The sequence below is a fragment of the Diadema setosum genome, chromosome 8, assembly GCF_964275005.1.
Source record: "Diadema setosum chromosome 8, eeDiaSeto1, whole genome shotgun sequence".
In the NCBI taxonomy this organism is placed as follows: domain Eukaryota; kingdom Metazoa; phylum Echinodermata; class Echinoidea; order Diadematoida; family Diadematidae; genus Diadema; species Diadema setosum.
In genome coordinates this window covers 11791151-11809392 of record NC_092692.1, presented here as the reverse complement: position 1 = coordinate 11809392, position 18242 = coordinate 11791151, and the positions used below count along the sequence as shown (strand labels likewise).

At 39.1% G+C, this 18242-nt stretch overlaps 1 protein-coding gene across 1 annotated transcript in view; it reads right to left on the bottom strand.

Moving 5' to 3' along the window:
- LOC140231821 (ubiquitin carboxyl-terminal hydrolase 31-like) overlaps positions 1 to 18242 on the bottom strand; it is an 84906-nt gene that overhangs the window by 43493 nt on the left and 23171 nt on the right. Inside the window, exon 2 of the mRNA XM_072311973.1 lies at positions 9054 to 9386. Within this exon, the coding sequence (XP_072168074.1) occupies positions 9054 to 9386 (333 nt within the window). The remainder of the gene's footprint in view (positions 1 to 9053; positions 9387 to 18242) is intronic.

Genomic DNA, 18242 nt, shown 5'->3' with positions numbered 1-18242 from the left:
CCGCATCTCAATGGGTAAATATAATTCCCAAATACGGGAGGCTTTTTATACACTCTCCTGTAATGAAACAAAGAGACAGATATGTCAAACTGCAGAGAGCCTCTGGCTGGACGGAAGGGACTTGGCAGCTCTGCGGTCAATAGTGGTTTTAATTCCTGTCAGTGGTCACTTTGTATGTTTCCCTCAACTAGTGACCAGACATATCAACTTGTCAGTAGCATATCTTGTTTGAAATGGTACCTTTTGCTATTATTTTTTTCCTTTTAACATGTTTTCTTTATATGGATATCATGTTATTTACAGATATGAGTGCACTAAATACTATACATCTATATTCAATTTTATCTTTGGAAAGTAGTTCCCCTTCATATCAAATTATGCCTCATCCATTGATATTTCATTACTTACAATGGTGTTTAAACAAACAAAGAAAGAAAGACTTGTGAAAAACAATTTCACAAAAATGAAACTTTGAAATGCACCCATGCTCTCATACAAAATTCAAGATACCAAATGTAACCCACTTTTCCCCTCTCTATCTGCAAACAAATGATCTCACTTGTCCAAGAACAGAACAGAGAAGTGGCAAAGACAGTTGACACCATCTCTGTTGTTTTAAACAGTCGGGTTCGTTCCTTATGATTATTTTATCTAAAACTTGAGCTCTACTTGTAGTCTCCTAATCAATTATCACAGACAATATCATCACATACAAGGGGGGGGGGGGTTGGTTGGCATATAAAAGGCAAAGGTTGAAAAGAGTAGGCTACATATGAATCGTTGATGGTGCAAGACTGATAGCAAAAAACATAGCCTTTTCTGATCTGGAGCACCATCTTTAAAGGTTACAGTATTACAAAACTGGCAGATCATGTTTGGAAATCCCATACATTAATCCAGCGCATAAAAGATAGACTGCAACATATTCCTACGGTGTGATTATGAAAGTCTGACATTATGTTAAAGTGCTGGGAAAATTGCAAAACAGCCCAATGTCGTGGGGGCATATCTCGGGAAAGTATCATGCTAATGGTATCTACTCTCGAGTAAAATACTAGCCTTCTGAGTCCCCACACCACTTTCTGGGAAAGGAAAAGAGCCTGTTAGAAAATAAAAAAGATTGTCTTTGTTTCGAACTTGAGCTGATACTGATTGCCTGTAGTGTTTTATCCACTCCTCATGACAATTTTTAGTCCACGCTATCCATCATTACAGATTGGAGGTTTTCCGTACCTTCTCCAAATCAAAATGCAACACATCCATAGAGAGTGTGAGTATGTGAGATACATGTATATAGAGAGAGAGGGAGTGGGGGTGGGGCGGGGGAAAGTGGGGATGGGAGGAGGAGAGGGAGATATATACATACGAGGTGTGAAAGGTTCATAATGTGTTTCCTTGGTAAATGCCAGGGATTATTTACTCTCAACCGCTCAAACTCCATGGCAGGCGTTAACTGGTCGTTAACTTTGATGACAGGGCTGGCTTCATCTGGGCAAATATCAGGGGTCAGGGCCCAGCTTGGCATAGTTAGCGGCAACCAAATCTGGACTATATCAAAAATTTAACTTGTGACTGGGCTATCTGACATAACCAGACACTGCCACACAGGAAATTACATTTGGATCAATTGCTATCCTGCACTGAAATTGCAGTTTTTACTAAAGTGAATGGCAAAATGTTCAAATTGACTTTTGAGACCTTTCACTTTGTTTCTGTTATGTGTGTAAGTATGTATGTGTGTGTGTGTGTGTATGTGTATGCCTGAGGAAGGACATTTCATTTTGTTCCAAAAAAGACTTTCTATGCATGGCCTAGATTAGCAAACCTCTTCAAAAGGTGTCCGTAACAATGAATGTGAGCTTTGCAATTTCGGTTTTTTAGTGATATATATATACTCATATGTGTGTGTCAGATAGTCCTTGAGCTAGAATAATCATATGAGCATAATTAACCTAAATTTCTGACAACATGCAACATAACCACTAGAATATACACAAATGGCACTCCTCAAAATGCACAACCATTAGGTCTTTCATAATGCAGAAAGTCCCCATTCCTCCCCCCCCCCCCCCATAAAAGTGTAAAAATACATGTATTTTTATCATACATTAATAAGTGGTGCAACACCCAGCTCACCACTGCATCTCAATTCCTCAGATTATTGACAAACATTCTTTTTTGCCCTGTTAGTATGAAAAATACTTTCCCAGCTTCTAATGACAACTTTGGAGGTCACTGGCTGCTATATGAATACGTGCCCTGCCTGTCAACACAGTTGATGTAAATTGATCTTCATAAGATGTGAAAGTATTAGGAGCAGAATGTTCGACTGTCTTTATACACTGTACACATTAGTGTAATTTAAGGCCATTGAGGCCAGACTGATTTTGCTTTAACACGCATTTCCCATAGACACCTGCCCGAGTATTCTCGTGCAATGTTACTATAATCCACAAGGTCAAAGGGCAAACTCACTCAGTCACTCTCTAAAAAAATCGAGTGAAAGTATTCACTCTTAAAGGAGTGAATTCAAAAAAGAGTGAATTTAGAGTGAAATAGGAGTGAATTTTGAGTGAAAATTTTCATTTTCACTCATTTTGGAGTGACCTCAGGGATCACTCGAAGATTTTGGGGTGATCCCTGAGGTCACTCTAAAACGAGTGAAAATGAACATTTTCGCTCAAAATTCACTCCAATTTCACTCTAAATTCACTCTTTTTTGAATTCACTCCTTTAAGAGTGAATACTTTCACTCGATGTTTTTTAGAGAGCATGTTGTATGCCTGCATCAGGTATAGGAAGATCATGGTTCAAACCACGGTGACACTAGCTGGACCAACGCCACAGGCTAAAGCACGCAGTGAATGGACACGAGTGCAATAGTACAAGATCTCACGCAAGGTGAATGATAGAGGTGCTCTATTCAACGAGGCGAAGTCGAGTTGAATAGAGCACCTCATCGTTCACCGAGGGCAAAATCTTGTTCCATTGCATGAGTAAAAACCATACACTAGTACATGTTTGTAAGCACACTTGTAATTGTTGACTGCGCGCGGCAAATGTTTGTTTATTGTGACATCAGAAACGTGACATGGGACAAAAACTTCCGAGTCAATCGTAAGTTTGAACACGGGAGTAAATGGAAATGGGTGATGTCAGCCATGCGCTATCCACTTTTGCTCAAACAAAATTGCACAGCGGACAGCCACAGCCTGAGAAGGTATCTTTAACAGAATGTCACATGATGGGCAATTGACCAATCAGAGAGCTACATTCATTTTAGGTAATGTGTATATATGGGGAAATACTTTATCTCGCATGGGACTGATAGGACATTAGATTAATGACATGTGAGGAGGATAGTGATAACCCACACAGACAGAGAAGATACTTCACTTTTCTTCTTTTCATTCTTTCTTTCCTCCTTTCTCTCTTTCTTTATTAATTTATCTATCTATTTCTCTCTTCTTTTTTTTTTAAATGGAGGATAAAACACCAATGAAGTGGTCCATTTAACTTGCATTCTAAATCGAGTAAAAGGCTTTTGAATGCTACCGATACCCTTGTGTTGTTCCCTGGGAGACTCGTAATGGAAAGAGACTAGTCATTGAGTGGTATCAACAAAGTCTTAATGTGCCATACAAGAAGACGAAGAGGAAACAGGAAAACGTAACGGACGTTGGAGATGAAGTAAGAGAAGAAGATTGAAAATGAAGAGAAGACCTCATACTACAATTCATTCTCTACTTTCAAGGCATTCAATGCTTGCCGGATGTTGTTATAATAAAAGTTTGCACATAGAAATCTGTACCAGTACTCTCTTATCAGTGGCGGATCCAGAGGGGGGCACACCAGGTGCGCGCCCCCTCTTTATTTTTTGGTTAAAACAAAAGAAATAAAAAGAAAAAAAATGGGGGAGGGGTTGCGTGCGTTCCCTTTAATTTTGCAAAGGTGCCTCCCCTATACGGAATTCCTGGATCCGCCCCTGCTTATGTCCTGCATACTGTCAGCAAGTCAGTTCAGTAAAGAATGTCTTGGCTTTGAGAGAAAGAACACTGCTGAGCATGGCATATGTCTGCAACCAAATATCCCAAACTGACTCACAACAAAGGGGACTTGTGCAGTTCATTCAAGTCAAACAAATTTTCAGCATTCAAATTAATGAATTCTTGCATTGAGTTGTTTCTATTGCAACTGATTGGCAAATTCTATTACCATTCATCAATGTAAATAAACACCGATCATTCAGTATTTTAATCAGTTGCAATGAATTTTCAGTGTGCAATCAGAAGAATTCTAAAATGCACTCATCAATACTCATTTCCACAGCATGTCATAATACCTATATGGACACTGATCTTGCAAATAATGCACTAGAGCCCAGGGATGCTCCAAGCAGAAAGAAAAGGAACATTACATTCAGAATTCTTTTACTTTGGTAAAAATTCACTTCAGTCTAATGTCACTCCTTGGCCACTAACCCCTTTTGTACAATTCTGTATCATTCTTTAACTAGCAAAGGCAAAAAGGAAAGAAAATTGGAGTAAATGTAGCTGGGTACTCTACGGTTTGTATGTGAGTCCTTGCAATCAACCTTCACCATCAAATCCTTTAGAAATACAACCACTATTGTCTGGAGAGATGCATGTTTGGCCGTGCCTGAAACACTATGCCCCTGACGCCTCATTCCACTCTCAGCACTCTAAGGGAGCAGCTGCCGGCATGCGGCAAGTCTACAACAATTTGGACTGGCCCTAAGCCTTAATTTCCACAGGCGTGAACGAAAAGTGAACAATGACATGCGTAGCGACAGTGATGTTGTGTTATGTCTGCCGCCACATTACCACATTCCTGTCTTTCTCTCTCTCTCTCTCACTTACTTTCCTCCTTGGGGATCATGTGCAAACATGCAAGACGTGTAGAATTGTTACGCATGAGCGCATAATTGCATTTGGTATTCCACTGTAGTCACAGATACTGGAGTTCTCACAGGCAAGAAATGCACTGCGGCTGTATAAATTCCCACTGAAATCGTATTTACTTCCACAGTAGATTGGATAATTGGGAAAAATCAAAAAAAAAGTTGAGAAATGTTATCTGCCAAACTTAAGTCTGTGACACACAATTGAATGTCAGAAAAATAAAGTTTGTTTCACAGACCAAGTCCTTGTAATTCGGGATCACTTCTTGGCAACCTCGTCTTCGTATTTTCATTCTCCCCTAAAAACTCCAAATAACTGAGCTCGACCTACCCTGTACGAACTATCCCGTTTGTCCATATACAGTGAAGTTGACACTGTCAATTATTTGGAAATAACTCAGTACAGGCTTGATGCAGAATTAGTGTATTTCTGAAAGAAGAGAGTAGGAGTATTACCGAGTAATCTAACATTGCGTCATGTGATTTTCCTTTTCAATCATTTCTAATGAATGCTCATTATCTAGATTATCAAAATACAGCATTCTGACCAACTGTCTAAACATAGCTGTAGCTATGCACTTTGTTTTATTATCATTATTGTGGGAGGACAGGATTGTCCCCTCCATCGGCACCATTCAATGAGCACATGGTGCATGCCCTCGCGGTTACCATGGCTGCCTGGCAAAAGGTGTGTGTTGTTTAGCAGCATGGTAAAACCATGCACCTTTGTAATTTTCTGTCTTTAATTACTTTAATAAATACGCAATCATTTGAAGTATAGAATATTATTGTTTTCGAGTTCTTCCTTTTCACCTTTTCTTCAAGTGTATGAGCCAGAGATTGTTGATATTTGTATGTGTGGTAGAGTAATTTCAATATGTACGTATTCATTCTGTCACATTATTATCATTATTATTCCTCATCATTATCATTATCATTATCATTACCATTATTGTTATTATTACTATTATTATTATCATTATTATTATTATTATTACTATTATTATCATCATTATCATTTAAACACATCTGCCTCCTTCAGTCCTACAGATTATTTGAGATACATGTAGTATGTATATGAATACAACAGGGGCTTGTAGGTGTACAAGTGCAATGATGTAGGGTGCAAATACATTTTCTTTGCTATGATCGTCTACAATTAAGACAAAATTATGTCGCATTAACCCTAAAATGTACATATTTCTAAGAATAAACATGCAATGCCTTACTACCTTCTTGCAGGAACTCATTCCTTATTGGTAGCAGGTGACTATTAGATTCAGACCAGTACAAGGATACGAAAGGTGGCTTCAACAAAAGGTTACTATGTCACGTCTGTTGATACTTTAATAATCTCAGGAGGATCAGAACAGTTCTGCCATTGAAAAGGTTATCACGCTTCTATTGTCCCTCCAGGAATAGTTCAAGCCGACCGGCTCAACTCCAACACTCTGTGCCGGCGGGGTTCCTTATCTCCTGTGCTACCTGAAGACCTGGAAATGTCAACACACGCAGCGAGAACGTCACACACGACGACGAATGCAGCGCAGACAACGACCCATCAGCTGAGAGCACTGCCTTGTTTGCGCAATGTGCGCATTAAATGATAGAAGTGGGTTATTAAAACTGCATAATCCATGTAGGTGGTGGGTTCATGGACCTTTTGGCAGTGCATAGTGCAGAGATCAGAGAGAACAAACTTTGTTAACTGTCGTTGCCAATTGTTATCACACATATCTGTCTCTCTCTCAGACTTCTCTTTTTTATCCATTTTTATTCGTACATTGCATATTTCAAATGCTTAAGCTACACAGCTGCCAAAAGAGAATGAAAATTACAGTCAAAGTTTCAAACTGAACTTGAAACTGGTGATATCTGACATATCAATAAAAATTTGACCATATCGGTCAAAGTTAAGAAAGAAATGTGATTGCATGTGAGTCATCTGTTAAGAATTAATTTCTGCACGGAATGGTTCAACACTCACTTCTTTTATATCTTAATTCATTTATTGGAAGGTTTGGATGTTTGTTACTGTCTTGTTGTTGTTGTTTGTATATTTGTGGTTTGTTTTTGTTTTTGTTTTGTTTGTTTTATCTTTTTTTTTGGGGGGGGGGGGAGAGGAAGAGGATATTTCTCATGAACAAGTAATACTACCAGGCTGACCTCATAATTCAACATAGGGGACTGACTGAGCAGGTACATGTATATTATGGCATTATTTAGCATCTGGGGCACGGGGACACTTGAAAATGCAAATAATTGGGTCAGTGACTTCTCTGGAGAGATCACGGTGACATTGATGGAGCATGAGGGTGCATTGAATTGTGTAATGTGGTGCTAAGTTGCCTAGCTGCAAAGTTCTCAAGATACAAATTGGACTTGCCCAGAGGAGGTGACTCTTCACTGTAATACTATTCTGCATTTTTATCTCTTGACACCAAGGAAGGAGGGTATGTTTTTAGCGGTCTTTGTTTGTTTGTTTGTCCATGTGCAAAATAACCCAAATAGTTGCAAACGGATTTGAATGAAACTTGCAGGAAAAGTTGATAATGAAAGAAGGAATAGATGATTCAATTTTGGTAGTGATCCAGAACTTTTTATGGATTCTTAAAGAACTTTTGATCTTTTGGCATATAGGGTCAATGAGCTTGGGAGTTAAAGCTGTGCATACAATATATTTGAGGTTTACATATGCACACTAAGGCGCATGCCGGGGGGGGGGGGGGGGGCAGAGCGGGGCTTGTACCAATTGATAAGAGCACATTATATTTAGTTGTCTTTTGTGCTTAAACTTAAAGGTAATCTATAAATTTGGAATGAACTGGGAGATCAAGGATGCTGTAGATTGTGTCTGATGCACTCTATCTGACTGGCGTTGGCTTTCCACTCCAGAGGAGGGGAAGTTTGACTGAATCAGTGCCGACGATGCAAAATGATTGATGAACCTGCAAACAACGCAACGCAGACTAATTTCCATCCCGAGAAACACGAGTCCACGCTTATCAACATCACGGCTGGCTTGCTCCATTTCCGTCAGCAAGATACACATCCTTTGATCCATTTCTTCCATCTGTCTGATTCTAAAGTTTCTCCGAGGAAGGTGTCGCCTTGTTACTGTTCAACCCCCACCTCCCTTCCCAACTCGTGACTACTGTATCCTCCTCTTGGAGGAAGGTTTAGTTTTCGCGGGAGGCAAGAAAACATATTTGCCAAGTTGAGCTCATCGCATAAAAGCTCGTAACACAGAATGTGCATTTTTTTCTCTCCCTCTATTTTGCTTCCTCGTCTCTCGGTATCATGACTTGTACCGATTCTTCTCCTCCGGCGGATCTCTCATATGTCTAGATGGTGAAGCTCTCATACCCAAGGGGCCTATTATTAAACAAGCTTTGCCTGTATAGATATGATTCATACCATAAAATATCCTGTCTTATTCATATTCCGGCACAATGCGTCAAATTTTGTTGACAAGGATGGTGGCTAGATTGCACAGGAGTGGCAGACAATCGCCAATGAGGAGCTAGTTTTACAGGGGTAAAAAAAAAATCACCGACAAAACTTGAAAGGTCATCTGCCAGGGCCTGAATTTTTTATACAAAGAGAAGGAAATCATCTTCATACTGATTCCTACAGGAATTCCCGAATAATGTATTTCTCTAATTTGTATTGCATTACACTGATCAGTATTTATCCCTGCATTGCCTGGCAAAACACAATTCTCCTCTGCATATATGTATTATGATTTTTCTTCCGTTTTGTGTGACGAATGCACAAGACTACACTACATGTTGTTTTCATTTTTATTTCTTTTAAAGATGGAAACCTTTTCTGCCACATTAATCTGAGCAATCCAACAATGCAATGGTTCTTCACAAGAGAACGTACATGAGCAGTACCTAGAAAATTAATCTATCTCAAAAAGTATGCAGACTAATAAGTAAATAGGAAATAAAATGAGGAGAATTAGCCTTTTAATCATGTAAATTGTGATCAATCATGTTTACTCACTGAATGAGTGGCTTTACCTCTGAAATTAACCCTTTCTGATGTGCTAGGGACTTTGCACAGTGTGTACCAGCAGCCATCACAAAAAATTAATTTACAAAGCATAGACAAGTCTTCCACTCACCCGTGTCACTGCGATGCTACACGTACTGGCTATGGTCGATCTGAGGTCGGCTACTGTACTCGAAGCCTCCAGCACGATGCCGAACCGCTCCGCTCGCGGGTCTCTGTCAGCGTAGATGACGACGATCATGACCACACGGGTGGTGCGCTGCGGGATGGGCAACGAGACGCAGACGAAGGGGTCAAAGGTGTTGCTCTGCACCCCGCAATGGGGGCAGGTCAGCGAGGAGCGGTACTGGGCCTGAAAGAGGTCGTGGACGAAGCTGTTGTTGCGCCGCATGTGGTTGGCCAGCGACTCCGCGGCTAGCAGCTCGTCATTCTTGTTCTGCCCGTTCTGTGGGTGAAAAGAGAAAAAAATGATATACACAAAATTGACTACAATTATAATGAAGAGTTGATTTGTGGCACATACAAGGCAAAAAAAAATACCCCAAAAAATTGCTTTAGACATAGCTGTTACTTCAACTCTGAACCGAGGTCATTGCTGGAAACCTTACCAATCACTGTTTGAGGGTATTACCCTCTTCAGCTCGGTGTCAAGAAATGATGATCACATTTGACTGCCTCAGTATCATGCAATCACTCTTTACTTTTGATTTCTACTCAACATACAACATACACAACTGGTATGCAGAACGGAAGCTGGAGGTCACATAAAAATACTGTTTACTCCACTCCTTTGCTTTGATGCCCAGTGGTTCATGGTGCTACAACACCTGCACATAGCCCTTGTTCGCCAAAATAACCTTCCCTAAAGGTCGTTTTATAGCAGGAGGAATGAGTACCGTGTAATGAAAATGACAATGGTCGTCATGTGTGGACAATTAATTTGTTTCATAAAGAATGGTTGTCAAGACATTATCAGTGAGTACCCGGGTAGGTTGTTCAACGGTTTTCTTTACTATCTCTGTCTCTAATGTTTATCTTTTTCTCCCTCTCTTTATAACTCACGTATATCACTCTTTCATCTCCCTCTCTCTCTCCATCTTTCTTTGGCTACGTTTATCTAACTTGAGAGAGAGAATCACGTTTCAAAATGCATTTGGAACGGTGTTTGCAAACGTGGTTTGAAACACGATTCTCGGGGAGCTGCGTTTATCTAATCATCATGCAATTGCGATTCGAGTGGTGTCACTGCGCAGCTGCTTTGCGCCGTTTGACCCGGGAAGTAAAGGTCAACTGCATACCACCAAACATGCCTCCTCAGTCACACACAAATAATGGGTAGAGAGCACTTAACCGGAAACAGCTGGGATTCGACCTTGAGATATAAACACGTTTCAAAATGGCATTGCGTTTATCTACTCACAGAATGGCGATCGTGGTCTCAAACGTGTTTCAAAATGCCCTTTGAAAGTCGTTTCAAAGCGGCGTTTCTAAACGCGCTTGAAAACACGGTTGCGTTTATCTAACCCCTGAAAATGCCTCAAACGCGTTTAGGATCATAATTATGCCTCAGAAATTTTTTAGATAAACGCAGCCTTTATCTCTCTTTATCTCTCTCTATATATCTCCCTCTCTCTGTGTCTCTATGTCCCTATTCTTTCTCCCTCAGAAATCTTGATTTTTCAGTTATTGACTACATTGCAAAGCCCTCCGGAATATTCCTAATTGCACATTATTACGAAATGTTAACAACTATTATTGCATTTCATCCCGATGCCATTAAAATGGGGGAAAAGAGAACAAGGAAAAAAAATCACAATCCTTACAAGTCAAGAAATGAATGCTGAGAAGGAAGAATTCTCGAAGGCAAAGTGATCCCTTGTGGCAAGGAGCTACTTTGATTAAATCCACACGGATCAAGCCAGATCCTGTGCCAATCAATTAGCACAAATAGTGTTGTGGGAGGGAAGTTGATCCCACCGAACCAATTAGTGGGGATCGAGGGCGCAGTCTCCATTGGGTGAACTGAATAAGGCTGAGCAATTGCCAGACACCGAGTTAGATTGATGAGCATAGCTCAGTGCCATAAAGAAATGCCATGAACAGACACATTCAAACCCCCCCCCAACACACACACACACACACACACACACTACTATGCAGAAATCTATTTCCTTTTTTATTCCTTGGAGCACAGAAGTAATACAAATATGATGATGGCTACTTTGGGGGCTGTACTACCAACAGAATGGGATATTATTTGTCTAGTACATTGGTTCCTCGCATATAACTCATCCTATGTCACTGTTGTCTGGGTTTCCCTGGTTTAACTCGGATGAAGTTTCTCTTCAATACTCACATGATTGATGAGGAATGATGGGGTGTAAATGCCGGCAAACTTTTTGGTTGTGTAAAGGTGTTTTAGGTGGGGTTTTTTTTTCCTGAAAATTTGTTGTTGCAATCACTTTATATGGCACTGTCTGGACCAATAGATTTTGAATGATGTAAAGAAGCATTTTGATTCATTCCATTTTATTTCATTTCATTTCCAACAATACAAAGCATATACACACATACATTACATACTGACCAAATTGTTGCTACTTTTAATCAAGTGAAGAAGCATATTTAAGAAAAAAAAAACCCTAAAATTCTTGACTACAAATTATGTAAGTTTAAAGAAACTAATATGGATACAGATATAAACAAATTTTGTCTCTTCAAATATCATGTCCCCAGCAATTTTCTTGTACACTGTATATGTGTTAAGGACATAAAAAGTCTCATTCACTACCATACTAGGAAATCTGACAATTTTCATATTTTCTTCCTTGTTACAATTTCCAAAGACTACATTGATTCTATTTATAATGCATATATGACATTTTAATCATACTGATACTGCTGTCAAATCAAGTACATGTCTCTGCATACATGTGACTACAGCTGCTTGCCATTGTATCCAACCCTCTCATTTGTCCGACAGTATACCTGAATAGAAGCAAAGTTGGCAACCGTACAGCCGACTATACAATACCGAGGTATGCTTCCATTTTGTTTGGCACAGGTTATCGATACTTGTTTTCAAAGAGCCGGAACAGTGAGTGGTAAATGAGGTACAAATGGGGACATCTCAACATTAATTGGGTTGAGTCACGGCAGGCTCGCCTAATTGGCTGTGTCAGAAGGTCATCTGGCCCAGGCTTTGAATGGAGAATGAATGTTTGCTGTTCCCTGCTTGAAAGGAGAACATTGCCCAATGCCACGTTGTAAGACAGAGAGCAAGGGGAAATTCCAGTCTGTGGCGTTCGGACTCTTTCAGATTACATATATATAGCTGCCTCATCGTTTTACCTGGGAGACTATTTAATAGCCAGATGAAATGTATCAGTCAGGCTTATAACATTCTAGAAAATTAGCACAATTTCCTGACATGGTTTTACAATGTAATAACAAATTTGTGATTGACCGTATTACGGTTATTGTTTTTGCAATTTGTTTCTAGACATATTGACAACTTTCATTTTATTTTCTCCAAAAATGTAGCTGATTGGCTGAGAGAGGCAACTCTAAGTACATTTAAAAACTCTCTGAAAACATACAGGTCTACTTGAATCTGAATTTGGCTGACATATAAAGGAAACCAAAACCCTAAGAGAAATGTGGATTGAGTGAAAGCAGCAACTTTAGTAGAACACATCAGTGAAAGTTTGAGGAAAATCGGACAATCGGTGCGAAAGTTATGAATTTCTAAAGCTTTGGTGTTGGAGATCGCTGGATGAGGAGACTACTAGAGTTCATGATGTCATGTGTGGCTTCCTTTGATAAGAACATCAAATCTTCAAAACTCCAATTTGTTCTATACACAAGTTTTTCAACCTTCAAGGCAGCCCGTGTACAAATCATGTGTCTTCCAAATATAATAGTATAGCGCAACGACTGTTTGCAGACAGAGCATAGCATAAACTGGTATCTGGTCCCCAAAGTCACACTGGTGGTTTAATAGCTATTGGGGGTTTCTGGGTTGGCAGTACAATTGTAGCACCAGAATAAACAGACGACATGTGATGGGGAGCAGGTATGGAGGGTAAAAGGAAAAATGGACAAGAGAACCAAGCAGAGCTCTTTTTGCAAGACCCGTTCATTCACACCCAAAATCAACAGTTTTTTAAAGCAATTTTTGCAATGTGATGCAAAAAAAAAAATTAAAATCAGTCCATTTTGGAAAATCATCTCAATAATTTCCCTCATGTAATGTGCGTGAACAGCATGCGAAGGAAAAAAAAATCTCCATTTTTGTAACCCCATGATGCACCATGCCACATTATAGTACATGTAGGTCTGCACAGTAGGTTGCTCATGCTCTGGTCAATGTTCATGGTATGCACAGTTCAGAGACTTAAAGTGCTTCACTTGCAGCCAAACAATTACTTTGGCCATGTGCGAATAGTACTTTCAGAGGGGGAAAAAATGAACAAAGAACAATAACAACAGCAAAACAAAACAAAAGCAAAAACACATAACAAATGAAAATTCAAATTTGCACCATGAATTGAAATCTGATCACTCTTGTATTTGAGCCAATACTTCTTTCTTTCCTAAGAGGAAATATTTGAGTTTTTCATCGCTTCATTTGTCATACTACGCATTGGAAGGGAAGAACACTGAAAAACACAGCATGTCTACCAATTGAGTTATAATACTACATGACATTTGTGTATATATATATATATATATATATACCATATCACCATATCAAAATTAGCTAATTTATTCATTCTCCAGGTACAATGTATGTTGATGGTCTGAGTGTCTCAACGCGGGGAAAAAAATAACTGTGATGAAAATATTTACACATTTCTGACCTGTCCTGTCACAAAATCAATTTTGCTAATTTCTTTCTTGCGCACTCCATTAAAACATGACTCTAATCAGTGTGTATTCTGATGCACAGACCAAAACTATGCACACATTGTACTTCAAAGACTGAGATAAAATGCATTTCCCACGACATACAGATGACAGCATTCAGACATCTCTACAAAGAGCTGTCAAAGGAAAGCACATGCTATGTGTACTCTTTGCTTCGCTTGAGTGACTTTAAGTCTAAGCATCGTCATGACGACTCATATTCAACATTTCACAAAGAGCATACATTGCGCAGCCAACCTTTGCAGATAGAACCATACTGATGCATAGTAAAAAGAAGTTGAGAAAAACAAAGGAGGTACACAGCATACAATAGGCAAAAAGCATATTTCATTTTAGAAATGGGAAAATTGCAAATGACAAGTGCACATGTATGCTGAATTTCATGAAGAAAAAATGCTAAAAACCTTAAAACATAGTAGCTGGCAGCCCTTCATCTTTTATCACTTTGAATCACAGTACACTTGCAATAGAAGGACATTTAAGTAACAACTCCTATTGTAAGCACAAGGACTTGCATCTGACTGACCCTTTAACATAAAGCATTAATTGCACCTACAATGGGCTGGTTTCTCAAAGACTGCAGTGATAGTGTCAATTTTACTTTATGAGTTAACAAAAAGGCTCAAAGGTTCAAATCATTTTCATTTACAAATCACTTTATTTCATTTAAGCTGACAAAGACCTTTTGGCGGTGTAATGCACTAAATCCTTTGAGTTCAAAACTTTATTCCAATCAAAGATTACAAAAGCGATTAAAGTGAGCATGTACAGGGCAGTCATTTATCCTCGGGCTACAAGCAATCCTCTGTGTGTAACTGCCTGCCGTGAGATCGCTGAAGCAATGTAGTAGTCCTATACTAGCAGATTTCTGAAACACAGCAGAGCGTGTTCACACTGATAAAGAGTGAATCATCACTAAATGATGAAAAGCCGAGCATGTGAACAGCGAAATGAGTATGAAACCCAGATTTTTTTTTTTACAATTTTTCGTACCACACTACAAATTGAGATCACATTATATGCCAAATGTACATCTACCTCTAGAATAAAATTGGGCATGAATATAATTCTTATTATTTCTGCAGTGTCACGACTCTTCACAGGATCAGCAATTACTTTTTCCCTGCTTTCTTTAAAAGAGAAAGATGAAAAATGAGGAAATATCTTTGTCAAAGCACACCTGTCACCTCAAAACCTCCTACCATTCCTCCCATTCCCCAAGTAAAGTTACAACTGTGTAGTCAAAGTTTAGTGTGGAGATATAATACTCAAAGCTGCCTCATAAAATCTCTCCTGTAGGTTTTAGTACCAGTTTGCCTTGCTCAGAAAAAAAAATAAATAAATAAATAAAAACAGAACAAAAGGAATTACCTGTAATCCTGGCATGTTTACAACCAGCCATAAATTCAGAAGGGTTAAGTGTGTTAGAAACGATTCAAACAAGTTTATAGCAATCATATGATAAAAGATACAATACTGGAATTTCACTATAAAATATTTGGAGGTCATGAAATAAACTACTAAATCTACCAGAAGATGAATCGATTGCTCTGGAAATGCAATACAAGGGCCCTGTTTTATGAAGAGTTATAATTGATTAAAAGTTGATTTCTATCAAAAGTCTATGGTAGCCTGTGTTAGAAGGAAATTTATAATCAACTATAATTATTTTGATAAAATGGGGCTAAGGAATTATATTCCACTTTTTTTCTATAATACAGAAGTATCTGCTTCAAGGTAGAGGTATATTTCTACATAACAGTTTTACAACTTTTTATGAAATAATTAAATTGCAGTGAAAGTCTGAGTGCATTAAATTGATGATTCTCTGAAGACCTCTTGTGAATTTGATTCTAGGAGTTTGTAGTCAAAACAATCAAAAGGGGGAAGGGCAAGGAGGAGAGGGTTCAAAAGTGATATAAACCTAGAAAGTCACAGTTGAAAATAATAACATGTTGGGCTACAAACAGCACAGTGCTGAATTCACTGTCCTTGAACATCACTTTAACACCAGGTTTATACTGCCTATGCATTATGTACAGTCATTCTAACACAACTGGGCCCTGTTTTATGAAGAGTTAAAATTGATTATATAGTTGATTTCAACTGTAAGTTTATGGCAGCCTGTGTGGTAAGGGAATTTAAAATTGATTTTATCTTTTGATAAAACTGGGCCATGGTGTGTACTTCAAGTTTTCCACCAAATAGGACAAAATCAAAAGGAATTTTCGTAGCTTTCACTCATTGCTGCACCGGCCAGATGCCAGTACCCAGTTCCATCACCAAAAGAGTAAAGTAATTTTACCAATTCATATCAGATCTACAGGAAATGCAGGGCACGATTACTGAAGCTGATTTTTAAGACTGGATGTGTCTGTTCTTCAACATCAAGAATCAAGCACCTAAAAAGAAAGCTAGTCAAGAGACAAATTGCTTTCATATCTACTGTAGATTCTTTAATACGTGATACATTCATCCGGCTGAAAATAACATTGCGACAGTGGAAAGTCAAAACAGTGTCTCCATGAATACACACAGTCTTTATACTTAAGATCCTCATGCAGTTCATATCAATGAGAACACTGCATTGATCAGCATTTGATCTATCAATATCATATCACAAAGAGATGTGCTGAAGTAAAGAATACCAATTAAATACCATATCGTCGGTTGAGAGTGATAAGGGCGTTAAGTTGTCACAAAACCCATAGTGATCGAGACAACTTGGAATAACGCCCTTCTCATTCTCAACAGACGATATTCAGTCATCATAAAACTTGTATAGTTGTTTGACTTCTGTAATACATTTATGACTGCTCTTTTGAGGTTAAAACTAAAGACTAGCACATACAAAGACACAATTCACGTACAATCATGTTAGAAAAGGCTGTGAACTCTGATCGAAATCAGTGAGTTGGCACATTTCAGCATCCAAACTGACCATTATCATCTCCTTGCATTTTATCAACGTGGATTTTGATCCATCAACATTCGATGCCATCAACATTCCAACAGGGATGGCTACATGCAGAAGTAGGATGGAGAAACCCTTTATAACCGTCACAGCAGGGACTTTTTAATATCCCCTTGAGTGGCAGGGGGCCCAAACACACAGGAGCGCCGGAAAATGAAGAGCCAGTTGTGTCCCCAGGCCATGCAGCTGCAAACCGTATCATTACATTCAAACATTCAGGTCGCGCAGAACCCCTCCCCACTCCATTAACACAGCCCCCGCCAAGCATGAAACAGCGGAGGCTTACCATAAGGGGGGGGGGGGGGGGGCGGCAGGGGTGGCTCGCAGGGGGTGTTTATCGCCTTCCTGAACTTGCGGAGGAGGGCATTACGGCTTGGAAGGCGGCACATGAAGACAAACAGGCCAATCCGTCTGTCATTTGCAAGTCTGTGCTATCTTTACGAGACAAGAGATGGAACATATTCTACCACATTGGTCACCTCTGAACCAACTTATCGCAGTCTGGCGGAGTTTCCTATCAGGAGGGCTTCTACGCTTTCACGAAATTGTGCACACGATTCACGACACTTGGTAACACGAAGATGGAAACCGACACTCATGCTCACACTTCATAATATCCACACAGTTTTAAATAATAAACCTGTGTGTATCTTTGAATATGTATGCCAATATGATATATCTTCATGCTAGGTGTTGGGGTTGATAGGGTAAGCTGTGAAGTCTGTTGCATCTGCGAAGCAGATGTATATGGGACGCTAATGTCTATCTTTCCTTCGAAAGTGTCTTACAAACTTGTGTGGCGGCTCAAAAACTTGCTAACTGCAATATTGATAGAGCAGGGCCTCACTGCTTCATGCCATATGATACAACTATTAACAGGACTGCCAACCTCTCCAGACCAGAAAACATACAGTAACAACAACAACAAAAATGAAAGCAAAAAACAAGAAACAAGCAATCCATCATATTTTCTCTTAAAATTGCACATTTAAAGTATGCATTACATAATCACAGAAAAAATTACTAACTTTTTTTTTTTTTAATAAACACTAAAATTTCTTATATCGATGGAAAAAAAAATCAAATACCTTCAAACAAATTTTGGCAACCCTGCACTACACTACAGGTGCACACATCATTCCTTGCAGCATGTCCGACCCTAGAACATGGGACATATTTGCAAGTTTTTCACAATCTACTTTTGGGGTTTTCAAGAGCGCACAATCTCTGTATGTGCTCCTGTGACAGGCAGGAGACCATGTACAGCACTGATCTGTCAAACTCATTACAATTTTCAATGAACCTGCAGATGTTTGGAATCTTCACTCTGATATTTTATATCCAGTTGTAAAAACAAATCAAGCAAGATGAGTTTTCTTTATAAATAATAGAATCTGT